This window comes from Halteromyces radiatus (assembly GCF_025201355.1).
Source record: "Halteromyces radiatus strain CBS 162.75 chromosome Unknown BX664scaffold_2, whole genome shotgun sequence".
NCBI classification, from domain to species: domain Eukaryota; kingdom Fungi; phylum Mucoromycota; class Mucoromycetes; order Mucorales; family Cunninghamellaceae; genus Halteromyces; species Halteromyces radiatus.
Window position 1 is genome coordinate 3,717,121 of NW_026251688.1, and position 27,896 is coordinate 3,745,016.

Consider the following 27,896-nt stretch of genomic DNA (forward strand, 5'->3'; position numbering starts at 1 on the left):
TCTATTTGTCCTCCTTTGATTGATACGTGGAAAACCAACACACGATGTCTTCGGAGCCCAAATTGTCATCCTCACTTTTTTTTTCTTTCTGACCAAATAATGAACAAAAAAGCTTTCCTTTCTTTTTTTTCTTTCTTTCTTTAAAGTCACCTGTTATGGCTTACTCTTTAGATATTAAAACTTGTTTTCTTCGTATGGGAAATGACTCTATTGAAAATGCAAAGTATGTTTATATATATACACATATAAATTAGTCCTATGAATATTAACAATAACTATAGAAAAGTTTTACATTATGCGATGGAGTGTTTGGAATATACAAAACCTGTAGAAGGCTTTGGTGATGCTGTTGCTTATACTACAAGACCATGGGTTCTCCTCTTTTGTTCATCAAGAAAACCCATTGAAACTGCTATTTCTCATATCTTTATTGAAAACAAAGGTGATGGACCTAACAAAAGAATATTACTTCAAGATATCCGTTTATGGTAAGACTAAAATACCACAAGATATATATATATATATATATATAATATATTGTTGATCCTTAACTTTTTTTCTTTTTTCTTATTTATGATCTAGTTATGTGAAAAACATACATGAATTACGTGCCATACTAGCAAGTATTCACCTGTCACCAAATTCTGAAACGAAAACTGATATAATATCATGGATTCATCAAGAAAAACAAGGACAGCCTCCCTCATTCGTTTGTGTAATGGATTTATTAGAATTACTATTGGGTAGCGATGGGACCTTTGATCCTGATATTCCTTCTAATGATCGGCATCTATATATCAGGTATAATACATAGATCAGTACCAAAATTGAAAATAATAATTTCTTTCTCTTTTTTTCTAATGGACTAGGTTTGATCAGTTAGCAAATATTTTGGCTTTATTGACAGAAACTTGTAGTTACTTGGATAATCAAGCTAAAATATGGGAACAACCTTTTGGACATTCAACAAGGTTAACAACACTTTTGGTTACTGATAATGGTTGCTTACTCTCTTTACCTGAAGGACAACAAAAAGGAAAACTCAGTCAACCCAACAACAATGGAAAGGTGCTCGAGACTCTTTATCAAATCATCGTGTACTACCTCGGCAACATCGTTTGACATAGCCTTTGATTGTGGAACGGAGTTGATTTGAAGATGGTTTTGTTGATTCTTATCGGCCAATCAAGGAACTGGATTTTTAGGTAATTGATAATCTTTTTGATCACCGAATTGTTGAACTCTTCTTAACTTTTCTATTTTTCTTTTTCTTTTATATATCTCTTTCTTTTTTTTTTTTTTTCTCTTCTATAACTTATATTGTTTAGCAATGGACACCAAAATTCGATTTAATTCTTGTGTTATTGACTCTGATAGTTTGGATGATTGGCTCGAAAATGATCTACGACAATCTGGAATATTACCCATTGACAAGAACAAAACTACCTTCAGTAATAATGACACTACCAATAATGACATCAAATTGGAAGAGATCATCGAATGTGAACGATTATCATATAGTGATGAATCTGATGATAAGACAGTGGTAGATGATACCGACATGGACAAGATAAAAATGAACACTCCTGAAACTACACCACTTTCTATTTTCCAGGCTCTGGCCATTCTATCCACATTACAACAACATCAACAACAACAACAACAATTACCTCTATCAACATCATCAACATCAGCATCAATATTAGCCTCTATCAATCCATTACAAGTAACCTTAAAACAACAATCAAGACCTATTCTTCCCGTAAAAAACCAATCACAAACATCACCAATCAACAAAATAGTTAAAAAACGGGATCGGGATTTGAATGGAACATCATTGGCATCCAAGTCAACTACGAACAATTTGGATAGTTTGACATTGAAACGACAAAAGAATACGGACGCAGCTCGACGATCAAGACTGCGAAAAGTGATGAAAATGGAAGGGTTAGAACGACGAGTCAAGGAATTAGAAAAAGAAAATGAAACGCTTTTATTACGGGTAGCAACGGCGGAAAATGCATGTGAAGCAGCTAAGATCAAGGAATCAAATCAACGTGAACGCATGGTCTCATTGGAAGCTCAATTGGCTGAAGCACATCAATCTTTATTACAGCAAAAGAAGAAAAAGGATAATGATATAAATCAAAATGATTAGTTATAGTTTTTTATTTTATTTCTATATACAAAATATATCCATCATCCTATTTGTATATATATATATATATATATTTTATTCTCTTTATCAAATCAACAAATAAAAATAATATCATCAACTCCGCAAAACTGGGCGTGTTTTTTAAGTTAAAACGTGAAAAGGTACATCCTTTTCTATATATGATTGCTGATTTAATATTCATTTTGATATTAGGTTGTTGATGAGAGCGATGGTCAAGTCTTTTGACTTGCTGAACTCCGCTGAATTTTTTTAAGTTTTGACATAGGGCATAAATGACATTTTCGACTTTTTTTTTTCTCTCTTTCCTTTTCCTTTCTATCTTTGTCACTTTTGTCTGCTTTTACTCTTATTTTAGCTAATGTCGGATACTAATTGCAAAGCATCAATTATCAATGACTATATGTTTCTTCACCGATCGTTTGAAATGTAAGTATGTATAAAGAACCTTTTATATGACAATGAGACATATTATGTTATATCTCTACCAATTGCTAATTCATTCTTTTCTTTTATGATAGATTCCTTCATAAACGCAAAAAACGATACTCATTACTGGAAAAAACTCTGCTACCATGGTTTCGTCATATCCCTGGTATGGATTCATTGAATGATAATGTCACTCTTTTGTCTTCTCGGCCAATCACTTTTTTGGAGCGACTCAAAGGTTTCCATAAACCAAAACATCCGGAGGAAAGGTTATCATTGGTGCAAGATTTATTAATGAAATGGTATGACATTTCAAACTTTTATTATAATGATATTTATCAACTTTACGAACGGAACTTTTTTTTTTTGATCCTCATTAGGTGGCAAACTTTACTGGATGAAGTATTTAGAGTGGATTATGATGAACGGAACGCGTATATGAATTGTATATGTGAAATCATGATTCGGTAAGTTAAAAAAATACCTTACTGTCATTAGTATATTATAATTAACATATCATCCTTCTTATTTTATGTTTTATTAGACCCGAGTTCTTACCAGGAGGTAGATTTCAAATCAATTTATCATTCTATAAATCACATTAACATTCGTTTTTTTTTTTTTTTTCTGTTAGACTGTGGTGACAAGTCGTTTTACATGCACCAAGCAAACTATGACAAGTTAATATCTTCTACTCTGGAATTGGTCAAGAAAAAAATGAATAATAATGTAGTCTTTGAAGATGTTATGCGATTTTCAGCCAATGTCCTTGGTGAGTTTGATGATGATAATATTGGATTTATAGGTTTAATTTTTATATAACTTTTTTTTTTGAAAGCAATTTGCTTTTTCAAGGTACCTGATCTAACAGCAACGATATTATGTGGATTGAATCTTCGGCCTGTTTGGATTCATCGACTTCGTAAAGAAATGGGTGATTTACAACGGTAAAATAAATATGGAGAGAAGATAAATTGAAGCGACATAGCTAAATATGACTCTTTTTTTTCTTATTGGATAATTCTATAGACTGGATGATTACAAAGTACAAATGAAAAAAATATTTCCTTCCCATTTACATCCTCTTATTGGTGCTAGTGGATGGGAATATCAACAATTTATTCGTGGCCTTTCTCCCAATTTGGAAGACATGTCAAGCATATGGATGGAACGGTATTACAGAAAAAAGAGTAGCATTTTATTATGGAGAATAAATTTGAACTACTGAATTCAACTTTTTTTTTTAATTTGTTGTTTATAGTTTGAAATGTACATCAGGCGAATTATACACGCTGTTTTATAGACATATACATGTCGTTTTGGCCAAATATCTTAGTCTCATATGTCCTGAAGCTCAAAAAGAACGATTACAAGCACGAAATTCTATGTTGGTGGCTTCTCCATGTTATCTTTATGTCACTGGTTATTTTCTTTTTTGTATTGAATATTTCATCCATCATATGGTACATTCTCTTACACTTGACACTGCAAATGATTCTAGTGATAATTTGGCGTCTTTACTCTCCAGAAAACCTCACTATGATGAAGATGATAGTTACGGTAACTACAAGAAGAATCAATTTGGTGGCTTGACATATCGAGGATCTAGTGGAAGTACGAATAAGAAAAAGTTTATCAAACTGAAATCATTACATGAATATGAATCTGGTCCACATGGTTATCGACGAAAAAAAAAGAAGGAAGTAGCTGTGTCTGGTCAACAACATTGTGGAAAACCTCAAATATTGGAAGAATTGACATGGAAATATTCAGAGTGCCTCGCTTGGTGTGTGATGATGTCTGAACCTCTTGGAAGATATCATGATATTCCGAATGTGATGATGCGTGCTTTGGTCCTATCTACCGAAATTGGAAATGCTGTCGCTGTTTTTGGTAATGTTAACTTTGAAAAATAATAATAATAATGTTAAAGCATGTTCACTCATTTACTTTTTTTTTTTCCTAAAAACAACAACAATATTGGATAGGTATTTTTGATTTTTTGGAAGCAGCTATATTACAATTACAACATTATCGACTACAAACTTGTTATCATCCACCACTTGACCAACCTTTTTTACTACATACAATTCAAGTTGTTTTAGCCTATTCCGATCACTCTACTACTCTCTTACGAGTTCTTTCGTTTGTATATGCTCAATTCAAGTTCTTGGCTTCTCGTGCAGGACTTATTGACTTTTTGTGCAATCGAATCTTACTAGATACCGTGATCTTTGAAAAGCTCTTTTTACACTGGGGTGCTAACGTTAGAAATTTCTTCCTAAGGTGTTTAGTGTGGCGACTTGGTTGTATATGGCGCCCACTTATTGTACGATGGTCCTCAGAAATGACTGAACTGGCACTCCGAAATAATGTTCCCGTTTGTGATACTGATATATGCAAAAAAAGTGGATTTATTGACGACTGGGATGCTACTGGTTATTCTGATTTTGAAATTACTGCTAATTCATTCAACAAGATGGAAGCGCAGTTAAGACAACATTCGAAATTGTAAGTAAGGTATATGCTCATAATAGCAACACTCACATTCTTTTTTTTTTTTTTTTTTTTTTTTTTTTTTTTTTTTTTTTTTTTTTTTTTTAGATTGGTTCATGTTGTTTTAGAAACATTGTTTGATTCATTTCAGCAACAATTTCACCAATATGAAGATGATCAAATTTTACAAGAAAAAAAACTCGATAACTGGAATCAACATCCGACAGCCGTGGTGTCCTATCGATTGATGCAATCTACATTAACTGACTCCCCAACTTCGCTCTTCCTGGAATTGACATCTAATAAGAAAATGAACACAGAAGGTTTGGTACGATCCAATACTAAAACAGAGACACATGTCAAATCAACTACACCCACTTCCAGCGACAACGTTTTTAAGGAATTGATCTCTGATATACGACGAATGTCTATTAGCTCTAGTATTTCAACAACAAGTAAAAAAACAACAACTGACGAAGGCAATATCATTAATAGCGATGATGATGAAGAGGAAGAAGATGACCAATACAAAATGGATGTTGGATTGGGTACTCCTTATGGTGACATCTGGTATCAGTATTACGCCGTTCCCAAACCATTGATTGATCCAATTATCTCAACAGCACCAATAAGACGACACAAACTATTACGCAACAGGAAAACAACAGCAACATCATCATCATCATCATCATTGGATGCTATTCATGTGGATCAGAAGAACAATCATCATGAATCTCAGTCAATATTTACAACGCATGATTCCAAACGTCTTTATTTACTTCGTGGTGATAATAGTGGCAAGTATGGAACCAATTGGTTGGGAAAGGTGATTAGCGATGTACCAAATATGGAACTAAGAGCAGACAATACGATCAACAAAGCAAAGCAATGGCGATACAACCCATCAAAGCACAGATACGCAATACTACAACAACAGGCATCAATAGGTGTATATAATGAATACATTCGATACAAGAAACGTGGAATCCCAAAATTACTATTAGATTGGCCAGCTCATTGGGTTTTGAATGAAACAAGGACAGATCATTTAATTTAGATTCTAGTTGAATAGATCAAAATCAATAAAAAAAAAAAAGTCGGACTTTACATAGTCATTTGTCTTTATAAAGCTTTTCATCTTTTTTTTTTTATATATATATACTTTCTCTCTTTTCTTCAGATCCTTTGTGATTATTTATAACAATCAGTAGATATAATGTTGAACAGAAGGGACGGAAACAATACCCGATTAAAACATAGAATAGAAGCCAACTCTCTGACACCCGATTTGAAACGAAAAAGACAACGCGGCTTACCTATTGCACCACCAATTATCAATCTCGATGACGACGACGATGACTTATTTATTACTTCACCAGTGACTAGATTTCGAAAGCTACGGAGGACAAACGACAGCAACAAGAGAAACAACCATCCAATAAAAAGGCATCAAACAGTACTTCATGATTATGCTCCTGATACACTTGGCGATAATGATTTTCAACCTTCCACGTTTTTAAGAAACAATAGAGAAAATGATCTACAGCGATTTCGTCTTCAACAGAATAACCGTGAATCTCCTCTATCTAAAAAACGATCTTTTACGTCAACAATGTCGTCAAACCGCCTTTCATCAAGGTCCTCATGCTTAGAATCAAGCCATTCTTCAGACAAGCGCAGGATATCACCATACCCGCATGCCAACAAAACGACAGAGTTTCCGAATTCCTCTGAACTACTCATTCCAAAACGAACGACTTCTCAGAGCAATATATTGACTATCAACAAAAAAAGGACAATCAACCAACCATTACCTACGAACTTTGTTACTTCTTCTTCTTCTGAACTAGTGATTCCAGATAGACGACGTATGAAAACTGCGCCTTCATCTACCATGGCTCTCTTATCCGACTTTCCCGATGATCATCGACAGGAAACAGATGAAGGGAATCAAGGTATGGAAAATGGATTCTTATGTGATGACATGTTATATTAACCTGATTATATGAAAACTATTCTTTTTTTTTTTTTTATTTAGTGGAATGTCCATATTGTCGTACTAGATTTTCTTTGGATGCTTCTGAAGTAGTTGCATTAGCTTATGGAAAGATCAAACGTGAAGATAAATTATACGAAGAACAACAATCTACCATCCACAAAAGTCGACGACCAGTGGCAAACATGGATCAATACTCATTCTGCTTATTACATACCATTGAATTGGTGATCAAACCTCAAGGGGACGAAAATGATTGGCCAACTGTGATTCCATTTTGTACTCTCAAGGACCGTATTCTAGGTTTTCAAGATGAATTAGACAACGTGATTGATAATAAATTGGACAGTTCATATCGACAAGCAGCTTTGGAAGCTTACAAGAAAATGGGTACCAATCAAGCTCGTAGTACAATGGGAGTGATGACTCGTTTGGAAACTATTCTGGTAAAAAAAAAAAAAAAAATCATATCAAATATTCTTTCCTCACCTACCTTTTTTTTTTTTTTTTTTTTTTTGCTGATTGTATTGAAGCCGGGTTATTATGGTACAAAAGGAGCTTCTGTGATTCAAGAACACTTGGTGGAAATGTATCTTCATTCCGGTAAACTCACCAGCAAAGTCACTTCACCTCAACTACCATTAGAATATCTACAACATGTATTAGTACCTGAAGTTGGATTTAGATTGATTCGTGAAGATTTGATCAACAAGAATAGTAGCAAACAATATGAACCTGATCTTGATGATCAAGCCAAACAAATCATGGCAGAAAGTTCTAATTTTGGTAGTTATCTTCAACCTCTTGGCTGGGACGATGGAACTTTATTGGATGAAAACGATGATATAGATGACAGCAATGATGACCATACCAGTGATAATGATGATGATGATGACTGTTATATTATTCATTGACATAGGTGATCCATCCTTTTTTTATATATATATATAATTTCATGATCAAATCAATCTTATTCCCATCTTCATTAGTATTTAAGCATCCCCCATATACTATTTTCACTAGAATAGTTATTCATTGTACAAAAATAAATGATTTTTATTTTATATCTTTTTTTTTTTTATTTATTGTTCATCCATCAAAAATAAACTATACTTAAAAAAAAAATTGCGTATGTGTATGTTGTGGTTGTCGTGACTATATGGATATGTTTTATTTCTTGTAAGAAAAAACTATTCTAATGGTGTTCAACGTTCTTGTGGTGCTCTAATAAAACAAGATGGTTAATTATTGTTTTAGATCATATCTCTATCTTTTTTTTTTTTTTTTGGTTAACTTACTCAAGTGGAAGTGATAATCAATGGAATAACCAGTGACGAAGATACCAGCAAGGAGATGGAGGAAAGGAGTGATAGAAGCATTTTCACCATCAATATAACGAGCCTTGTAACGACCCCAGGGACCTGAGGGCTTAGCAATAGTGGCAGCACCCTTGGGCAATTTCTAAAAATCATCAAATAAATATTAAAAAAAGAAAAATCGTTTTGTTTTGATATATCTACCTTGTAGAAAGCAACCAAATCGGTCATTTGAGCATCCTTAGCAGCACCACTACCAACCTTGGTGGCAGCAGCAATGTTGGGAGGAACAAGAGACTTGGTGCTGTAAGCACGACGGAAAACGGTGGACATGGCGTTCATTATTAAAATAACGTTATCGAGCTAAAGAAAAGAGAATAAAAAAAAAAATAACCTCTTCCCCCCCGTTTTGTTATTGTCCAAGGTGTAATTATTTTTTTTTTTCTTAGCCCTTGAATACTCCGCCAGGGCTAAACACAGAGAGTCATATTTTTCTACTACAAAGATAGAAAAGCATGTCACAATCAGCTTTCATGTCCCGCCACCAAGTCTCCCGGGGGTTATCAAGAAGTGGATTTACAAAAAAAAAAAAGTCATGCAAATCATCTTCTACAAAAAAAAAAAAAAAAAAAAAGAACAGGCAACGTCGGTGTTTTTTTCTTCTTTCTTTCATATATTTCTTTCATGTCAAAGTTACTCACACCATTACGTCGGTCTATCCTATCAAAATCACGTCCCCATTGTCTTTATAGGCGATGGATAAATACACCTCCTGACAACAATAGCGAAGGTAATTCTTTTTTTTTTTTTAAAAAAAAAAAAAAAGAACATGACTTTGTATCTATATTGACTTTCCTTCTTTCAGCCTCGTCTTATCAACAACCAATATACAATGGACATATCCCCATTTCCGGAATAGAACGAACAGTACTAACGGTAGGCTCTGCTATAACTGCTTTACGGGATCCTTTACGTGGAGGTAATGATATAATCATAATAAAAGAGTAAGTGTCTTATATATTTATATATATGTTAGATATGGTGGCCACTTTGGGTGAAACCACAGGCAAGGTGTTTTTGAAACGTATGCGAGACGGGATGCTTTCTACAACAACAGGAAGACAGATTCTCAGGGAACGACCTAGTATCAATACCAACACCCTTGATTTTACTCTATTACGACAAGAATGTGAACCTGGGACATTTGGTCATGCTTATATTTCTTGGTTGGATGAACAAGGGGTGACACCTGATACCCGATTACCTGTAAATTAAAGTTATCTATAGACATAATAGGAAACTGATCTCTTTTTATTTGTGTGTAGGTACATTTCGTGGATGATGAAGAATTAGCTTATGTGATGCAACGATATAGAGAAATCCATGATTTCTTTCATACACTAACAGGTCTTGGAGTGACAGTGGAAGAAGAATTGGCTTTAAAATGGTTTGAATGGACACATACTGGATTACCAATGACAATGCTTTCTTCCATCTTTGGACCTTTACGTTTATCATGGACTGAACGCTATCGACTCTATGGAACCTTTGTGCCTTGGGCTCTTCAATGTGCTGCATCTTGTTCTCCTTTGATGAATGTTTATTATGAACGTCACTTTTATACTCCTCTCGATCAATTCCGTCAAGAATTAGGTATCATCCCTGCTCCTCCTTTCCCTGCCACTGGACAATCATCATCATTATAGTTAATCAAAATATTCATAGTATTTATCATTAATACAATTCATATACAAAATAAAACAAGATATCAAGCTGCCCTAGTGATGTTTGCAAATATGATAAAGTGATTGGTTTTTTTTTATTTATTCTGTAAGAAAATAAAATAAAAAAAAAGGAGGGAATATATGAATGAAATAGAATAAAACAACATGGATTACATATGGAATACAAGATAAAAAAAAAAAAAAAAAGGAGGGAAATATACAACTGAATGAAATGGAGAAGAGCTAATTGGATATAAAGAAGGGGTGGGGGGAAATAAACTGACACGAAGTGGATTGATTTATTGATTGGAGGGAGAGGGGTGATCATAAAAGTTGACAAGAACATGACTTATGAATCCAAAACAGGGTGCTATGATGGGTAGGACGAATAAACTGATTGTTATCGTCATAGATTTGATGAATCCAATCACTATCGGGCGCATAATAGGGATCCACAGTTATGACAGGTATCGTGTCGCGTTCGTGTTCTTTCATCATTGTTTCGGTCACTGGCGTTCGAAGAAAACATCCATACAAGTAGCAAAAAAAAAAAAAAAAAAAAAAAAAAAGGAGATTAGTAAAAGGCCTGTCTATGTAAAAGTTCTATTTTATATAACAATAGATCCATTTACAAGAGTATCCGTGTTGTTTTCTTAAAGATGCAGAATGGTCATTGGGATTAAATTGTTGTTGATTGAATTGGTGTTCAGGATGAGTCATTAAAGAACAAAATTTGGTTTACTGGAGAAGACGAAGTAGGATGAGTGTGGCAAAGTATGTTGCTTGAATAATAATAATAAAAAAAAAAGAAAGAAAAAAAAGAAAGAAGGAAGTTGAATTTCAAGCACCAATGGTATAGAGAATGACAACTTTGTTACACAATGAAAAAGGAATTAAAGAGAAAATTTTATTATAATGAATGGTATGTTGGATATTAACAAAATAGATTGAATCTAAGAGAAATGCCAATTTTTTTTTTTTGGTAAATACTAAAATGAATAATAATAGAAATTATTGTCTTGCTTTAGGGCAATGATCTTCATGAGAAAAAATGGAAATATCTACTCCACAATTGGAACAAAATGTATAATTGGATGATACACTATCAGATGTAGATGGTAATGATGATGATGATGATGATGACGATATTATTAATGATGATGATGATATTGATGATAGATGATTATTATCAGATATGTCACTTGTCATGTTTGATTTTATACAAGGTAAATAAAAAAGTGATGTTTTCATTATGTATTATAAAAGAGATAAAGAAAAAAAAAGAAAAGAAAAAAAAAAAAGGGAGAAAAAGATCCTCCATCTTATATTTTTTTGCATTTAAAAAAGGAAAAAAAGGTAAAGGGTTTCCATAGGTTCATCCGGTTTTTGAGTGGGGGGTATAAAAAAAGTCCTGTTGGTTTTTGTGGAAAAGAGGGGGGAAAATGGAAATGGCGGGCCGATGAATAAAAATCACCAAAATAGGCAGGTTAAAGAAAATCAACGTTTATTGAATGAGCCAATCATCAATGATCAGTCAAATAGACATATGGTTTCTTTTGAATATTTTTTTTTCTTCTCCGCAATTGTAGTTTCCCTAAAAGGTATTAACCAAAAGAGATTGAGAAGTTTTTTTTTTCTATTTTTCTATTTTAATATTTTAAATATTTTATAATACTGCACCCCCTTTCGGAGATGAACGTGGATGTTTAATGCAAAAAAGATCTATCGAAAATTCGGCAAAAAAATAAAAAAAAGTTGATGAGCACTTTTACCCGTAAAAGGTGATGATCCATGAGAATATACAATAATACTTAAGAGGAGGAAAAAAAAAAAAAGTCAAAAGCTTATTATTTTCCCTTTCTAAATTCTTCAAACCAATAAGGATTATTATGTTTAGCTGCATTTCATCTCTTTTATATATATATATTTGAAACAATGAATAAAAAAAAAAAAAAAAAAAAAAAAAAACTTGGCTTTTTTTTTGACGCCTCAAGAATGTGTTCTTACTTCTTTTGTATGATACGTAGATCTTTTTTATACATCATATACTAATATATATATATATATATATATATATATATATATATATAATATTTTTATTTTTTTTTATTTTTTTATTTTTTTATTTTTTTTTTTATTTTTTATTTTATTTTATTAACAAAATGGATACAACCAATATGATTATTCATTTAATATCTTTTATATCTAGTTCAATAATGATGATTCTATTATATTGGTATTATAGAAATCAATCATTAAAAAATCAAATTATATTTTTTTATCTTTTATTGATGATGAATTTGACTTTTTTTATTCATACTTTATTATATATTATTCAATTTTATGTAACTTTTCCTTGTATTGTAAATCAATTCTTTGAAATTTGGCTTTCTAATCAATCCACTTTACTTTCTACTGCTATGGCTTTGTTATTGGTGCGGTACCTCAACTTTCCTTTACTATTATGGTAAATGCTTTATTTTTTTTATTTTTTTATTTTATTTATTTATCTTTTCTTTTTCTTTTTAGTTTTATTCCTTGTTTATTTTCACTTATTTTTGCTTTCATATCTTTTGCCTTTGATACTACTGGAAACTATTGTTGGTTTACAAAAGGTAATTTAAAAACATCAACATTTCTTTTTTTTTCTTTTTCTTTTTTTAATATATATATTTTAGTTACTTTTACAGCTGTCAATCAATTAGACATTCTCTTTCTTTATGTAATACCACAAACCTGTTGTCTTCTCTTCAATGTTATTATGGTTTGCTATGTGTTGTTCACAAAGTCCAGTTCAACTCATATATGTTATGTCCTCTATCCTTTGGTTCCTCTTATCCATCAATTAGGCACCATCTCTGCTCAAGTTACTTTTTACATAAATAACAGGTAAACATAAATAATAAAATTTAAAAAAAAAATTAATATCAAAATAACTAATCTATTGTATAAAAGAGAAAATAGTATTTTATCTCAATGGGCATCACTTTCCAATGGTATTTGTGGATTTTTACTCTTACTAGTGTTTTTGATGGATCCTATCTTTTGGCATTTTATCAGGTCTTTTTGGTCAAAATCTACTTTGGAAAACAAACATGATGAGGAAGAAATGGGTATTACAATCTTTGATAAAAATGATAGCAAGCAAAATCAGGAAGATGGATATACCAAATCAAGCTCTATGACTTCTTCATTAACAACTCAGACAAATACCTCGGATGGTCCTACCAAACCTGTTGCAGCTTTTACTTCTACAGCAACGAAAAACTTGACACCTATTGAGATTGAAAACACAACATATCGACGTTCTTATCAACCATCGTTATCTCCTGAGATGCCAAACATTTTCTTTCCTCCTCCTCCATCACCAACTCATACAAGGAATCATCCAACTTCCCTTGAACTTGAAGAAAGAGACTTTATCGACATGTTAAAACCAGCACCTTTATTACAATTGGATACAGCAACGGATCATACGACTTTACTCTCACCAGTCATCATGATGCCCATCTGCTATGAAATGGAAGATGCTGTCCCATGGCGTGTTCTAGAAGCTGATGATGAAGATGAAGAAGGAAATGATACTGAACATAACAACGACATGAACTCTCCACCCACCACACCTCATCATCAACAGATCAATGGATCAAGAATCTCAAGTTGTCCAAGGGTATCGACAGTCTCCTCTTCACCATCTTATAGAAAAGAAAGTTGGTTATCCCTTTATGATGACGACGACAATGGAAGATACAGTGAAGAAATGGATCGGAAGCAACAGCATCTTTCTGAGGATGATAGGATCTATAGCACTTCTTCTTCATCTCAATATACAGTCTCTGAATGGTTAGCGAAACGTGGGGATTCTCTGGATGGTGTACGCGAACAAGTAGGTCGAACTTCCAAAAGCATTCGACGTTGGTGCCGAAATGTCAATCGACAACAAGAAGATACTTTCAACGACAAGTATGATGATCTCCCAAGACAGATGTTACACGTGGTACCTGAAGAACAACAAAAGTGATCATCCCCAGTGCTTTTTTGTAGTTTTATTATGTACTTTTTTTTTTATTATTGTTATTTATTCTTTTAGTTGTAGTTTTTTTTTTTTTTTTTGATGAATCTGGATAATATGTGTTAGTTGTATATATGATAAATAAAGATGTATAAAATTCTATTTTCAAACCTTACGATACTACTGTTTGTTATTGTATCATCTCTCTCTCTCTCTCTCTCTCTGTCTCTATCTGTGGGGTGTGTGTGTGTGGAAACAAAGGATCATTGTACCCGAAATAGAAACGCAAACCCATAGTTTAAGGAGAGATCGCCTTTTTCCTTTTCCTAAAAGAAAGGAGCTTTGTTTAGCAGCCTCCCCGACGACAAATCAATCCATGCTAGTCTAATCTAAATCCATGAAGGGGTGAATGTCATGGAACAAGATCTTTTATTTTTTTATCATGATGATGAGAAGGATTTTTCTATGATACACTAGGAAGATCTCATGATTCATAAAACCACAACTTCTCCTTTATATTCCAGAAGTAGGCTAATTTCATTACAAAAAAAAAAAAAAAAAAAAAGAGACATACTGATCATCCATGTATCCATCAATCCTTCTCTCTCTCTCTCTCTCTCTCTCTCTCTCTCTCTCGCTCTATATATATATATATATATATAAAGGTATCATATAGAGATATTGAATTTATAACAACCATCCATTCACTTTGCATCTTTTTCTTTTTGAATGCATTATCAAGAATTGAAAGATAAAAGACATTATTTTGGTTTTTATTGGAAGATCAATGATTAATCCTTTTATGGAAGTTTTGATATAAAAAAAAGAAGTGGGGAAGAGTGGATTGTAGGGAAATAATAAGAATAAAACAAAAGCTATTCGTCATCTAATGGAGGAAAGAGAGGATATGTATGTAAGAAGGGGGTAAAATGGAAAAAGTAATAAGATAATAATATAATAATGATAGTTAATAATATAAATAAATATAGGAGTAGTAAATATAATAATAATAATAATAATAATAATAATAATAAGTCTATGGTATAAATGAAGGGAGAATGGTAGTGAAATATAGTGTTATGAATCCTTTGTATTTCTTAGAAAATAAAGGACACAGAACAAAATATACACGTATACCAAAAGAGAGTAGAGAGGAAACCGGAGGGATATATATATATGAACAAAGAGAACTTGTAATAAAGACAAAAAGAGAGTGGAATAAAATGAATGAATAAATATAGGGGGGGAACTTAAACCAACTATTCTTCTTCTTCCTCCTCTTCTTCTTCAATAATCGCCTTGTTTGCCATCGAGCCACGGTCGTTCATTCCATATACACTAAGTCTTGATCGTGGTGCAAATTCAAACCGTCGATTGGGAATCGTCGTCGTTATTTTCAAACCTTCACCATTAGAGTTCTATAAAATCAAGAAAAAAAAAAAGAGACAAAATGAATCATTGATTTAACGTTTTTTTTTTTTTTTTTTTTTTTTTTTTTTTTTTTTAATTATTCTTCTTCTTTTTCTTACCAATAATGCAGGTGATGATCTTGATGGATTTGGTTTCAATTGAGATAGTGTTGATTCATCTAATGTGGGTAATAGTTTGGCAGAAACTGAAGGAGTAGGTCGTTCTATAATGTTTTTGGCTAAATTTGGTCTAGTTCCAGGCATTTCTTTCTCTTCTTTATCTTCTTCCACGGATGGTGGTGTAGGTGGTAAAGTTGGCATTATCTCCTTTGATGATGATGGTTGTCTAGTAGATGTTGAAGAATAGTTGGAAGTAACGCATGTCGTCGTTGTTGTTGTTGACGTTGTCATCGATGATGATGATAGTGAAGAGGAATCAGAATGACTGTTGTTGACCATTGGTGTTGATGGTAAGGTGGATGGTATAGATTGAGTGAATACGGGAAGTCCTGGGTTGGTGGAGGATGGTACTGCATCAGGAGGTGATGGTGGAGGTGATGGTTGTTGCTGTTGTTGTTGTTGTAACTGGCGAGGTAAACATTGATTTTGATAACACTGTCGATTATTGCTATTTTTGCTGTTGTTCGTATATATAGCAGCAGGTGGAGCTGGTGGTGGTAATGGACGATGATACATAGGATAACGTTTTTCACATATATCAACTTCAGTAACATGACTTGGTACTGCAGTGCTGGTAACATACTTTGGTGTAGTGATGATGGATAGCGTATCTGCCATGGGTCGAGGAGTCATCGTTGCCGTAGGTGGTGGAGGTGAAAGTGTGACATCTAGTCTTGGTGTATTATTCATCATCATATTTCCAGATCGTTGAGCATGACCAAATGCATTGTAATCGGTTGATGATTGATTCCATTCATTCATTTGTAACATATGTCGACGGTATTTAAGTGAACCAGATCGATAGATGGGAGGAGTCAATTCATCTTGAACACCATTGCTACCTTGGACTTTGGGTGATTGGCAAAGGTCGAAATCGCGATAACTTACAAGTTGTTGTTGTTGTTGTCGTCGAACGGATGATGATCTAGGAGGAGCATCAGATGTATTGTTTTCTTGTTTGGATCCCCCAAACCAAGTTTTGACAGAAGTAAACCAACCAGATTTTTCAGAAGATGCCATAGAATGCAAAGAAGAAGATGATGATGACACAGAAGAAATGGATCGAGGAGAAGATTTGGCCATTGGATAAGAGTGATTATTGGAAATTGGAGATAATTGTAATTTTGAAGGTATTGCTGATCTTGTCATTTCTGGACTCACATGTTTTTCCAAATCGTTCATCGAGTTTGAATCTGTACATATTGTTTGTGTCATACGATCTACTCGTGTGATTGCTGGAGGTGGTGCTGACATTGTTTGACATGACGAATCCACTGATGATGGTACTGGATGCTGAATAGAAAAATGTTTCGATGATGACTGCATTGACCATCGATCGTTGGCATGTTGTATTTTTGAGAACGTATTCGTATCCTGTTGTTGTTGTTGTTTTTCCATGAGCATGTTCCAAAGGGTATTTGCTGTTCCACAAGAACCAGATTTCATCGATTGCACAATATCTTCATCGAAACCAGCTGATATCAAGGTAGTAGCAAGCCGTTGTTCAGTAGGAGTCATGTTGTTGTCTAATGAGCTTGTAGAGGAAATAGAAGGAGGTCGAATACGTTCACGATTGGAAGGCAAAGACAATGGTAAAGAAGATCGAAAGGGAGAAGGCATTTGAGAAGGTACAGAAGCGGATCGATTGCTGACAGTTGGAGCAGAAAATCGTGGTGAACGTTTGGACTTGTCATCGGGTCGCATCATACCAAGACTGAATCTGACTTGAGGAGAGAATTTGGCGGTATCAGGATATTGTTGAGTAGAAGTAAAATTAGAAAGACCATTGCTTTTCCTAAAATAGTTTTGTTGTTGTTGTTGTTGTTGTTGTTGTTGTTGTTGTTGTGAATCGATAGACTTCCCAATATTATCAGGAAGACTTACAAAACTAGCTTCAGTCACCAAGTCATCTTCATCTTCTTCCATAAGATCATTCTTGAAACGAGGATTAGAAAAGATAGAATCCAAATCAGATCGACTTGAATATCTTGTTGAGGAAGAAGAATCGTCGTCATCGTCATCATCATCGTCATCATCATCGTCTTCGTCGCTTGTCATGGTGTGATTAGAATGTTGTTGTTGTTGTTCAATAATATCATCCATCGTTTGTTGAACCCAAGGATGATTGGTTATTTGATCCATAGTGAGTCGTTCAGAAGGTTGCCGTTTCAAAATGTTCATAACCAAGTCCTTAGCAGAAGAGGAGAAATAAAAAGGTAATTCGTAATCGACATTAACAATTTTACGTTGAACCACTATTTCAGAGTCATCATCAAAAGGAAGTTCACCAGCCAATAAAGTATAAAGAATAACACCTAACGACCATATATCAGTTTCTAATATAATAATAATAATAATAAATAAAGGGAAAGTTAAAATTAAGATTTTGTAATGCATTATTGTTATCCCCCCTCTCTCTCTCCCAATGATCAATATATGTAAGCTTACCCGGACCAGTATATTTTTCACGCATGATCACCTCTATAATAATAATAATAATAAAAATAAAAATAAAAATAAAAAAAAGGAGGTTAAATTGATAAAGTGTGCTTGTGTATGTGTGTCACCAATGTGAGATTACATTGTTCCACTCTATAATGTATTGTCATACCTGGAGCAGAATAGGCCAAACTTCCACAAAAAGTATCCAAAAGTTGTTTGTTGTCAGTAAATCGAGCAAAACCAAAATCACCAATCTTGCAATTATCATTGGTATCTAATAAGATATTTTCCAATTTGAGATCTCTATGGACAATACCTTGACGATGACATAGTTGAAGAGCATCAATAAGTTGACGAAACCAGCGTTGTACCCTTGATTCATCAAAACGACCAGTAGAAGCCAATAAATCAAATAATTCACCATTAGGACAATATTCAGAGAAGATATGAATAGCGGATTCAGTAGAGATAATTTCATATATTCTAACAATATTTGGATGTTCTAATTGTCGATGATGATGTATTTCTCTTGCTATCATGGAAGCATGTTGTTTGTTGATTTTCTTTACTGCGACTAATTGACCAGTGAGTTTATGAGTACCTAATTTGACTTTGCCATAAGTTCCCTAATAGTAATAATAATAATAATAATTAGATAATCCAAATATACTCCTTAGATATATATATATATATATTTATATATTACTTCGCCTATTGTGTCCCCTATTGTATAACAGCCAACCGACGTCATTTCACGAGAAGAAAGTTCTTTCAACAATTCATTGTAATCTGCTGCCAACTAATGTAATAATAAAAGAATGAATAAAGATATCTAGATTATTATTGTTGTTATTATTGTTACTTTTGCTTTTTGATTGCGTAAACTTGATCGTTTGTAAGACATAATAATAATAAAGATAAGAAAAGTAAAGGAATGGGAAGGGGTAGAGAGTTTACACGTTCAAGACGAGAAACAAACAAAAAAAAAAAAAAAGAAAGAAAAATGAAAAGAAAGACGTCGTAAATCTAAAAAAGAAATCGTATATAAAAGGACGTGTGTATATGCGTGTATGTAGATGTTTGGAGAATTTTGCTTTTGTAATACTATTGATTCAAAGGCGTGTCATTAAAAAGAAAGAAAGAAGGAAAAAAGAGGAATGTAAATAGAGAGAAATAAAGGGGAAGAGGAGGAAGGGAGTTGAAGGAGGATAAAGAAGAGAGAAAGAGTGGAAAAAAAGAGAAAGAGAAAGAAAACAATGATTTTTGCGTGCTTTCAAGGAGAAAATTTTGTGTGGGATGACAAAAAAAAAAAAAAAAAAAAGAGCTGATCGCTTTCTAAATTGGTAACTATTCAATGTCGTACAACTCATTTCCCTAAACTCTGTTGTTTAGTAAGTTGTTTGTTGTAAGCTGCATATCATCATTATTTATTTATTTATTTATTATTACTATTGAATACTTACTATTACTATTATTATGATGATGATGAAAATGATGACAATGACGATGATGATGGTGACAGTGATGAGGAACTACTGCTACTAACAACTATTAATATCATCATTAACACTCGTAATAAAGCTCAATATTCTTTCGACTAGTTCGGTACTTAAAACAAGAAAATTGACAATAGTTTGATAGGATAGTATGATCTTCATATGTATATATATGTACACTTACAATAAAAAAAAAAAAAAGACTTATTGTCAACCAATCTAGGATGCAGGGTGCCGAGATATGGACATATCATGACAAAATCAAAGGAACCACAAAATTTGAAAATATGCGAATTGATAAAAAAAAAAAAACAATATAGTCAAAAGGACAAATAGAGACATTATCAGAGAAACAGCCAGAGATATGCAAGGATAGATTGTAGAAGACACCCATAACAAAGTCTGTTGTTTATCTTAATAATTGTTATGAAGAAGATACAAAAACCGCGGGATTTCAATATGTTGGATGAACTTCACCTGCAGAAAAAAAAAAAGTTTTCTTTCCCCTCCCTTTCATATTTATACTACTATAATCACACTAAATTAGAATATGACTACATTAGTATCACTTGTGGGTCGAACTTTACCTAGAACTACTCGTTGGATCCATACTACTTCTTATGTTTTGACTGCTAAACCTACTACGGAACCCCCATCTACTACTACTTCTACTACTACGACTACTACTGCGACAACAACAGATGATTTAACCACAAAAAACAAGCATTTATCTTCCAAACCTTCTACACTCACAAAAGGTCGAAAACAAACTCGAAAAACAAAAAGACAATTACCTTTGATACCAGGTAAGAGCCTTTTAATCATAAAAACATACTTCCTCATTTAATCTATTATTTTTTATTATTATTGTTATTAATAATATCGATCAATAGATTCTTTCTTACTCAATAACTACATTGCTCATACTACTATTCCTTTGGAACCTATTGATCCAATATATCATTTTCCTGAACATTTATGGCAAGAACTAAGGCTCAGTTTACTTGCTGGTTTAGCTCCAAAAGGTACTTTAGCTTCCTTTGATCATTCTGATCATATCATTCTCAACGTTCCCAAACAAGGTGCAACTTACTTACAAGATAATCTGGCACGACAACTAGCAAACGTTACAAACTCTGATCTCGTTATATTTGATCCTCAAGATTTACTCTCTTTGGCTCAAGAAAACTCGGGCAATGGTAAAAAAAAAAAAAAAAAAAGTTATTCTTTCTTTGTTTGATAAACATATTTTTTTTTTTTTGACTCTTACACAGTGATGACTTTACTTCCAACTCTTTCTAAAGGGAACTCTGACATATCAACCATTTTGGCTATTCAACCTGACGTTATGAATTCATCTGCTTCGATAAAAGAACAATACGATATAGATCAGGAATCAGCATCGGGTACTTCAAACAACATTAATAATAACCAAAATCAAAATGAAACGGATGTATGGACTATGGATATTGATGACACTACATCTATTACATCTATATCTCAACTACTCAAGAACAAAGATAAATTGGTGTCAAAAGCAATGAATGGTATTGTAGGACGATATAGTACAATGTTCAAGAATATTCTTCAAATTCAAAAGACGAAATCAACAAACTCAACACCACTGGCTGGCAACAGAAAAATTATTTATTTACGGGATTATGGTGAAATGCATGATGTGTTTGGATCCCTGATGCTTAAGTCTTTGATGATGGCTGTAGAAGATTTACGGCGAACAGGTCAACAATTAGTTGTATTTGGCGGTCATTCTCCTTCTCTACAGCAACAATCTCAACAACAACATTCATCATCACATTCTGAAACAATGACTACAATGTCGCATGATATGGATGATATGGCAAATGGTGATCATAGCGATGGAGCAATCGGCAGTTACAAATACTCGTTACAATCTGACAGCATACCTTTACTCAATGGAATGAAATGTATCCATGTTATGCCTCCCATTTCTCCAGAAAACATTGTTATAGATGAATGGGAAGCTCAATTAGCAAAAGATGCAGCACAACGAATAGGCGAACTGAATGCTAGACAGTTATTGGTAGTACATCAACATAAAAGGGTACTTGGTATTAAATCTTGTCATCAAGATGCTAGTCACCAAAAATACAACAATATGGTACAACAATTATGTGAACAAGTGAAAAATATCAAGGATGAACTCTGGACAGCTGATCAAGTCGACCGACGGGTAACTGTGGCACTAGGTCATGCATTACAAGCAAATAAGGATTATGTGGATATACATGATTTTGTCAAGGCAAATGATATTATTGGTAAAGGAACATCGATCTATCGTCAGGCTACACAATTATTGGAATCACATCGTACATTGGCTCTTGGCAAAGATGGTATGGTGGATATTGAATCGTTGAGACGAGGTTGCAATACTCATGAAAGTTGTTTGATTAGTCGAATTGTGGATCCTGGTAAGAAAAAAAGTAACGAGAAGAAAAAAATCATCTCATTTTTTTTCTTTTAGGCAAAGTTCAAAGTACATTCAAAGATGTCCAAGCACCACAAACAACAATTGAAACTTTACAAACATTGATCTCTTTACCATTACAACGACCTGATCTATTTCAATATGGAATTTTAAAGAAAAACTTCATTTCTGGTGTACTTTTATTTGGACCACCTGGTACTGGCAAGACAATGTTGGCTAAAGCTGTGGCGAAGGAAAGTGGTAGTAGGATGCTTGAAATTCAGGCTAGTGATGTGTAAGTTTAAATTAAATATGTTAAACAGAATGATTTTAAACCGACTCCCATTTTTTTTTTCATAGTTATGAAATGTATGTGGGTGAAGGGGAAAAGAACGTCAAGGTAAACAAAAAAAAAAAAGAATATGAATAAATAGGATATTAATTTATTTTATTTTATAGGCCATTTTCTCTCTTGCTAGAAAATTATCTCCATGTGTGATTTTCATAGATGAAGTGGATAGTTTAATGAACCGACGACAATCTGAAGCAACATCAAATGCACATCGTGAAATCATCAATCAATTTATGGTGGAATGGGATGGATTATCAAGCGACAATCAAGGTGTAATGGTAATGGCAGCTACAAATAGACCTTTTGATTTGGATGATGCAGTATTAAGACGTATGCCTAGACGTGTCCTTGGTAAGTTGTAATATATAAACTCGTATTTTTTTTCTTTTTTTTTTTTTGAAATCTAATCTATATTTTTTTTTTTAAAAAAAAAGTGGATTTACCAAAGAAAGAAGACCGAACAGAAATCTTAAAGAAATTATTGAAAGATGAAGATTATAATATCTCGGTAGAAAAATTAGCACAAGCAACTCCACATTATTCTGGATCTGACTTGAAAAATTTATGTGTTACGGCTGCATTGAAAAGTATACAACAAGGCAACAAAGATCAAAAACGAAGATTAGAACAAATTCATTTTGATGAAGCTTTAAAAATGGTACCTGCTAGTTCTAGTGAAGATATGGATTCTCTGGTTGAAATACGAAAATGGGCACTCAAATATGGTGATGGATATCAAAAGAAACCCAAATCATCTTTTGGATTTTGAATGGGTCATATGGAATTCTCACACACCACATTAGATACATAGAATAATAGTTGTACAAAGATCTTTTCAGGGTCGGGCTTTCTCGTCCCACTCCTTTCTTTCTTTTTTTTTTTTTTTTTTTTTTTTTTTTGGTTTGCTCCTCTTCCCTTCTTTACACTCCTATTATATCATCATATCAACTCAATTACTTCCTTTTATATATTTATATAATTATTCTGATGGTAGTGTGCAGAAATAAAGAAAAGGAAAACGTGTTTATATTTTAAAACTAAAAAGTCCTTTGTTTTTTTTCTTTGTTTTTTTTTGTATTCATTATTCTTTTTTTTTTTTATTAACAACTAATATAGAATACTCCTCCACCTGAAAGTGAATTCCCAAAACTGGAACCAATACCATCACTTTCTATGCCTGTTATACCTCCAACTTCACCTCCAACTAATATATCTCGACCAAGACGTCATACTATTACTCGACCTGATATTACCCTATTTAATGACTCTGATGATGAAAACGAAGACCAAGCTTTAGAGCGAATATCTGGAATGTTATCCAATCTTATTCAAGAAGCAAACCAAGCTGTTCAAGATACCACTCATTCACAACAATTTATTCGACCTTCAACTTATCAACGGCAATCTCGATTATTAAGGTCTCTACCACGAAATATGACTTCATCCTCCAAAACTATTTCTCGATTACCTCGTCCAACTCGTTCTTCAATACAATTTCATGATCGACACTCTAGTATTTCTTCCTCCGCCTCATCAGTTTCATTATTCTCACCTGATCTACCTGTGGAATCACCAACAACAGCATCATCGGTGGAACAACAACAACAACAACAACATCAAGATTTTAATAAGGATTATAATTCAGTATCGCCTTCACCATCCCTTCCTCTTCCCGATACTTGTGTTGAACAATACGATAATGAACAGTTGCATCATGACGACAGTACGCAACAGTCACGAAATACAATACAACATACTAGATTTGATGACCCTTTGATGGAATCATTCCGACGTTTGGATTCTTCTATGGCATTGGTAGATTCTCTTTCTCGGGATTTAGCTTCACAAAATGATTCTAGTACTTCCTCATTGATATCTTTCGCAGCCTCTTCATCCAAATTTACCTTATTACTTCTTCCTCTTTTACATATCCCGCATGCGCTGATATCTATGGTGTTTGATACCCTTACAAATCCTGGAAATACCAATACAACATCAACATGGAAATTAGCAACATCCACCTCTTCTTCCTCCTTGGTTGATGCTCCTTCTTCCCTTACTAGTATGGTAGCTTGGACTTTCTTTTTCACTCTAGCAAATATGATGGTTACTTGGTCAGGTGCTACTACCTCGGATTCTCAACAACAACAACAACAACAACAGTACAATCCATCTTCTAGATCTAGACGATTATCTTTACCTGGAAGTTACTCCACTTTATTAGATACCATTCCATACCCATCTCAATCATGTGAATCATATAACAATAGAATGATCCGATCCAGACGTCCAGCTCCAATCAATACAACGTTACATAATAAAAAGGCATCCACTACACGTCGTACTCCTATCAAACGAAATGCAACAAGTTCAACAAGAAGACGGTATCATCATTCCTCTCATGCCTCCATCACTGACAAATCATATACCTTCACTATTAGACGATCTAGGATACAACAACAACAGGATGAGACTGAACACTCAATGGATAGATTCAACCCTAGAAGACGTACAATAACACAACAACAACAGCAGCAACAACAACAACAACATCGTCCTACCATGTCACGACGTTACTCTTTATGATTGAACTATTTACTTTTTTTTTATATCTATTTATTTATATATTGTTCTCCATCATTCTTTTTTTTTTTTTTTGTGTCATCTGTTAGTATAATCTATTCTCTCTTTACACTTTTTATTTTTATATACATCTAATGTTTTTGATTTACAATAAATTGATTAGAATGCATTCAATCATACTGATAATGGGGAAAGCAACTTTAAGGATGGTTTGACATGGATGATCATAGTTGTCACTTAAGCATTTTCTGTAGAATCTACTTTTTTTTTTTTCTATCAGGATGGATGGATGATTTTTATAAGAATGATTGGAAAAATGTGAGTGATAGATGATGATGATGACTTTATTACAAGTGGGGGAAAAATAATCACATTACATATAAAACAAGAATATCTTTATTATAAATGAATATAAATAAATAAATAAATAAATAAATAAATAATAACAAAAAAAAAAAAAAAAGGGACAATTAAAGTAGGGATGATCTATTAAAGATGGTCTTAAACAAGAATGGTTCGATGGGCTAAATTCAGCAGATGAGTACTGAGTCGGAAACTTGTAGGGGAGTCTTGGTTTAATAATTGTTGTAGTTGTTGATAATTCGCGTCGACGTGATGATTACTGTAATGATTATGATGAGATTGGTGTGGTGGTAGGCGACGAGGAGGCAAAGGCACAGAAGGAAGTGTGGATGGTACGAGCTTTTGAGACAAGGTGTTCAAAAAGGAACGTCGTTTCAGTTGGCGTTGGCGTGCATGGTAGCGTTGGCGTACTCGATCTTGACGTGGAAAATAAAATCGGATGAAATTGTCGAGTGCAGTGGCCAAAGTAATATCTTCTGGAGCAAAGGGATAACGGCATAGGGGACACTGAGCAGCTGGGGGCACAGACCATGACAAAGGACAATCACATTGAAACAGCACTGGATCTTGATAATTCGTGGATGAAAAAGTGGTATTGTTTTCTTCTGCATTGACGGATTGTCGACGCCTTGATGCATTTTTTGTTGCTTTTGGTGAAATCATACTTCGATAACGAGGTTTATAAGAAGATAGACCACGGGAATACTTTCTTCGACTATCAAAACGAGATTTATCGGAGTCATCATCTATGTTGGTTGGTCTTTTGGTGGCATCATGACAAGGAGAAGTACAATATGAACGTCGACAGGTACAATAGATATGTTGAAGACAATTTTTACAAAAGGTATGCAAACAAGGAATCGTAACAGGGTCAGTAAAAATGGACAAACACACTGCACATGTATATTCATCTGGATTTGGCGTCGAGTTTTCTAATAAAGTCTAATAATAAATAACAATAAGAAAATGGATTTCAATCAACAATCATCCATACCTTTAATTTGTTTTCCATTTGATTTGTAGAAAATTGACTGTGTTGTAAATATTTCTTCCAAACATCCATATCTTGATCCTTCTGTCTTGTGTTCCATAAAAGAGTCAGTTGTGTATCCATAGTTTGTTGATATATATAAAGCTTCTTTTCAAGTTCATAAAGATATAAAACACATTTCTTCAATTCAGTATGATCCTATTCAATAAAATAATATAAGATATAATTGAAACATATTTTGAAAGATATTCTTTTCAGCTTACAGAAAACTGGTCATCCACCATTTGTAACTTTTGATCGAAAGTATCCATTGTATATCGTTGAAATTTCCAGTTATTGAGGTATGATTCGATGAATTGTTGTGTTTGATGTAATGAGGATCGATTGGTGGTTTGGAATGGTGATGTCTAGAGAATAAAGAAAAAAAAAAAAAAAAAAAAAAAAAAGGAAGGGGTGAGATTACAAAGAGAATGTGCGGTGTTTCAAGCCTGCTATGCATGAAACCTTTTCAGCCCACAAATAAAAACTTACCACTTTGTCCAACATCAAAGCCAATTGCTCTAAAGATTGATACCAGCTGATGACAAGCTGTTCACCATGTTGATGAATCTCTTCCAAATCATCATCCCAAGAAGATGAGTTATTGTAACAAGAAGAACTACTGAATGCAGAATCAACCATGACTGGATGATCTTGTCGATTGTTGTCTTGACAACGCATTTTATTTCTCTTTAAAATAGATAATAGTTTTTTAAAAACAGTTTCTGTCATGATAAATAGATCAACAAAAAAAAAGTATAAAGAAAAGGAAAAAGAGATGAGGAAAAAAAGAGAGAGAGTTAAAAAAAGAAACAAAGTGTATATGTGTCAATAAAGTGTGATAAAAAAAGGCAAAAAAAAAAAAAAAAGCAAAGAGGAGGTTGATAACGAAGGAGAATGAAAAAAAAAATAAAGGAGAGAGAAGAAATCAGCCATCATTTTGCATAAACTTATGCATGTTCATCAAAAATAGCCAAGTAATGAAAGCGTGATGATGCTCGACATCATCATCACAACCATTATCCATCTTTGTTTTAGGAGGTTATTAAATAAAATGAAAAAAAGAAAACTTTATTTGAACCAGATTTAATAACTTTTTTTATATATATCTTGAGTCTTCAGAAATAGATCTACAGGATTACACAAGAATCTTTTCATCCGAATACTCACCCGATCCACCAAACATTTAAAAAGTATGTTCGAATTTTGTCCTAATCAATAAACATATAACTTGGTCACTTGTTACTAGTCTTTCATACACACAATCATTCATCAATAGATGTTAAACTTATATCATCAACTGTGTCTATAATATCCTGGATCATATAAACAGCAATAAACCATCACAAAAAAAAAAATAAGAACAATAAAAAATCTATTCTATATTCTTTATTTCATAGTAACAAAAATACATCCTAATCTAGCCTTGTTAAATTCTTCTTCCAG

At 33.2% G+C, this 27,896-nt stretch overlaps 11 protein-coding genes across 11 annotated transcripts; 8 read left to right on the forward strand and 3 right to left on the reverse strand.

The window, feature by feature from the left end:
- Nucleotides 1–155: 155 nt before the first annotated feature.
- Nucleotides 156–1,122, forward strand: BX664DRAFT_312384 (uncharacterized protein; the record flags this gene model as incomplete). The annotated part of the gene is made up of 4 exons (XM_051542602.1): nt 156–223; nt 255–488; nt 583–801; nt 870–1,122. 4 exons carry the CDS (start codon nt 156–158, stop codon nt 1,120–1,122), a joined length of 774 nt encoding a protein of 257 aa, XP_051403786.1.
- Nucleotides 992–2,255, forward strand: BX664DRAFT_82066 (uncharacterized protein). Its single transcript, XM_051549753.1, has 2 exons — nt 992–1,205; nt 1,329–2,255. Exon 2 carries the CDS (start codon nt 1,331–1,333, stop codon nt 2,156–2,158), a length of 828 nt encoding a protein of 275 aa, XP_051403787.1. The 5' UTR covers nt 992–1,205; nt 1,329–1,330; the 3' UTR covers nt 2,159–2,255.
- Nucleotides 2,256–2,713: 458 nt separating this feature from the next.
- BX664DRAFT_326676 (uncharacterized protein) lies at nt 2,714–6,194 on the forward strand. The gene is made up of 8 exons (XM_051544274.1): nt 2,714–3,072; nt 3,150–3,169; nt 3,240–3,377; nt 3,444–3,552; nt 3,635–3,778; nt 3,867–4,498; nt 4,594–5,116; nt 5,210–6,194. The coding sequence occupies exons 1-8, from the start codon at nt 2,774–2,776 to the stop codon at nt 6,156–6,158; spliced, it is 2,814 nt and encodes a 937-aa protein (XP_051403788.1). The 5' UTR covers nt 2,714–2,773; the 3' UTR covers nt 6,159–6,194.
- A 1,070-nt stretch (nt 6,195–7,264) lies between these two features.
- Nucleotides 7,265–8,011, forward strand: BX664DRAFT_259084 (RTC4-like domain-containing protein; the record flags this gene model as incomplete). The annotated part of the gene is made up of 2 exons (XM_051540571.1): nt 7,265–7,543; nt 7,631–8,011. Coding segments are annotated over 2 exons (660 nt in total), but the record flags the coding sequence as incomplete, so codon positions are not given.
- Nucleotides 8,012–8,184: 173 nt separating this feature from the next.
- BX664DRAFT_326679 (mitochondrial F1-F0 ATP synthase subunit F of fungi-domain-containing protein) lies at nt 8,185–8,854 on the reverse strand. Its single transcript, XM_051544275.1, has 3 exons — nt 8,618–8,854; nt 8,396–8,558; nt 8,185–8,321 (listed from the first exon to the last, which is right to left on the reverse strand). Exons 1-3 carry the CDS (start codon nt 8,753–8,755, stop codon nt 8,293–8,295), a joined length of 330 nt encoding a protein of 109 aa, XP_051403790.1. The 5' UTR covers nt 8,756–8,854; the 3' UTR covers nt 8,185–8,292.
- Nucleotides 8,855–9,046: 192 nt separating this feature from the next.
- Nucleotides 9,047–10,218, forward strand: BX664DRAFT_326680 (ubiquinone biosynthesis protein Coq4). The gene is made up of 4 exons (XM_051544276.1): nt 9,047–9,203; nt 9,279–9,392; nt 9,450–9,679; nt 9,739–10,218. The coding sequence occupies exons 1-4, from the start codon at nt 9,098–9,100 to the stop codon at nt 10,117–10,119; spliced, it is 831 nt and encodes a 276-aa protein (XP_051403791.1). The 5' UTR covers nt 9,047–9,097; the 3' UTR covers nt 10,120–10,218.
- Nucleotides 10,219–12,633: 2,415 nt separating this feature from the next.
- Nucleotides 12,634–14,169, forward strand: BX664DRAFT_326684 (uncharacterized protein). The gene is made up of 3 exons (XM_051544277.1): nt 12,634–12,752; nt 12,816–13,026; nt 13,093–14,169. Exons 2-3 carry the CDS (start codon nt 12,899–12,901, stop codon nt 14,156–14,158), a joined length of 1,194 nt encoding a protein of 397 aa, XP_051403792.1. The 5' UTR covers nt 12,634–12,752; nt 12,816–12,898; the 3' UTR covers nt 14,159–14,169.
- A 1,239-nt stretch (nt 14,170–15,408) lies between these two features.
- Nucleotides 15,409–18,806, reverse strand: BX664DRAFT_258887 (kinase-like domain-containing protein; the record flags this gene model as incomplete). Its single annotated transcript, XM_051540565.1, has 11 exons — nt 15,409–15,567; nt 15,937–16,143; nt 16,173–16,186; nt 16,245–16,349; nt 16,458–16,562; nt 16,623–16,894; nt 16,991–17,264; nt 17,310–17,595; nt 17,854–18,074; nt 18,187–18,219; nt 18,350–18,806. Coding segments are annotated over 11 exons (2,133 nt in total), but the record flags the coding sequence as incomplete, so codon positions are not given.
- A 1,384-nt stretch (nt 18,807–20,190) lies between these two features.
- Nucleotides 20,191–23,331, forward strand: BX664DRAFT_293163 (uncharacterized protein). Its single transcript, XM_051542030.1, has 7 exons — nt 20,191–20,482; nt 20,570–20,875; nt 20,951–22,126; nt 22,180–22,417; nt 22,483–22,522; nt 22,582–22,825; nt 22,909–23,331. Exons 1-7 carry the CDS (start codon nt 20,227–20,229, stop codon nt 23,241–23,243), a joined length of 2,595 nt encoding a protein of 864 aa, XP_051403794.1. The 5' UTR covers nt 20,191–20,226; the 3' UTR covers nt 23,244–23,331.
- A 34-nt stretch (nt 23,332–23,365) lies between these two features.
- On the forward strand, nt 23,366–25,130 carry BX664DRAFT_326691 (uncharacterized protein). Its single transcript, XM_051544278.1, has 2 exons — nt 23,366–23,464; nt 23,591–25,130. The coding sequence occupies exons 1-2, from the start codon at nt 23,462–23,464 to the stop codon at nt 25,058–25,060; spliced, it is 1,473 nt and encodes a 490-aa protein (XP_051403795.1). The 5' UTR covers nt 23,366–23,461; the 3' UTR covers nt 25,061–25,130.
- A 391-nt stretch (nt 25,131–25,521) lies between these two features.
- Nucleotides 25,522–27,207, reverse strand: BX664DRAFT_326692 (uncharacterized protein). The gene is made up of 4 exons (XM_051544279.1): nt 26,943–27,207; nt 26,675–26,818; nt 26,415–26,609; nt 25,522–26,362 (listed from the first exon to the last, which is right to left on the reverse strand). The coding sequence occupies exons 1-4, from the start codon at nt 27,180–27,182 to the stop codon at nt 25,559–25,561; spliced, it is 1,383 nt and encodes a 460-aa protein (XP_051403796.1). The 5' UTR covers nt 27,183–27,207; the 3' UTR covers nt 25,522–25,558.
- Nucleotides 27,208–27,896: the final 689 nt, after the last annotated feature.

Bases quoted from the DNA above. Each gene is read 5' to 3' on its own strand.
- BX664DRAFT_82066 (XM_051549753.1), top strand. From the start codon at position 1,331: ATGGACACCAAAATTCGATTTAATTCTTGTGTTATTGACTCTGATAGT.
- BX664DRAFT_326676 (XM_051544274.1), top strand. From the start codon at position 2,774: ATGGATTCATTGAATGATAATGTCACTCTTTTGTCTTCTCGGCCAATC. The intron at 3,378-3,443 runs GTGAGTTTGATG...TTTTTTTGAAAG, and splicing joins ATTTTCAGCCAATGTCCTTG to CAATTTGCTTTTTCAAGGTA. The intron at 3,779-3,866 runs GTATTACAGAAA...TGTTGTTTATAG, and splicing joins TCAAGCATATGGATGGAACG to TTTGAAATGTACATCAGGCG.
- BX664DRAFT_326679 (XM_051544275.1), bottom strand. From the start codon at position 8,755: ATGAACGCCATGTCCACCGTTTTCCGTCGTGCTTACAGCACCAAGTCT. The intron at 8,559-8,617 runs GTAGATATATCA...GATGATTTTTAG, and splicing joins ATTTGGTTGCTTTCTACAAG to AAATTGCCCAAGGGTGCTGC. The intron at 8,322-8,395 runs GTAAGTTAACCA...TTGTTTTATTAG, and splicing joins TGATTATCACTTCCACTTGA to AGCACCACAAGAACGTTGAA.
- BX664DRAFT_326680 (XM_051544276.1), top strand. From the start codon at position 9,098: ATGTCAAAGTTACTCACACCATTACGTCGGTCTATCCTATCAAAATCA. The intron at 9,393-9,449 runs GTAATGATATAA...TATATATGTTAG, and splicing joins ACGGGATCCTTTACGTGGAG to ATATGGTGGCCACTTTGGGT. The intron at 9,680-9,738 runs GTAAATTAAAGT...ATTTGTGTGTAG, and splicing joins CACCTGATACCCGATTACCT to GTACATTTCGTGGATGATGA.
- BX664DRAFT_326684 (XM_051544277.1), top strand. From the start codon at position 12,899: ATGGTTTGCTATGTGTTGTTCACAAAGTCCAGTTCAACTCATATATGT. The intron at 13,027-13,092 runs GTAAACATAAAT...ATTGTATAAAAG, and splicing joins ACTTTTTACATAAATAACAG to AGAAAATAGTATTTTATCTC.
- BX664DRAFT_293163 (XM_051542030.1), top strand. From the start codon at position 20,227: ATGACTACATTAGTATCACTTGTGGGTCGAACTTTACCTAGAACTACT. The intron at 22,418-22,482 runs GTAAGTTTAAAT...TTTTTTTCATAG, and splicing joins GAAATTCAGGCTAGTGATGT to TTATGAAATGTATGTGGGTG. The intron at 22,523-22,581 runs GTAAACAAAAAA...TTTATTTTATAG, and splicing joins AAGGGGAAAAGAACGTCAAG to GCCATTTTCTCTCTTGCTAG.
- BX664DRAFT_326692 (XM_051544279.1), bottom strand. From the start codon at position 27,182: ATGACAGAAACTGTTTTTAAAAAACTATTATCTATTTTAAAGAGAAAT. The intron at 26,819-26,942 runs GTAAGTTTTTAT...TTTATTCTCTAG, and splicing joins CTTTGATGTTGGACAAAGTG to ACATCACCATTCCAAACCAC. The intron at 26,363-26,414 runs GTATGGATGATT...ATTTATTATTAG, and splicing joins AAATGGAAAACAAATTAAAG to ACTTTATTAGAAAACTCGAC.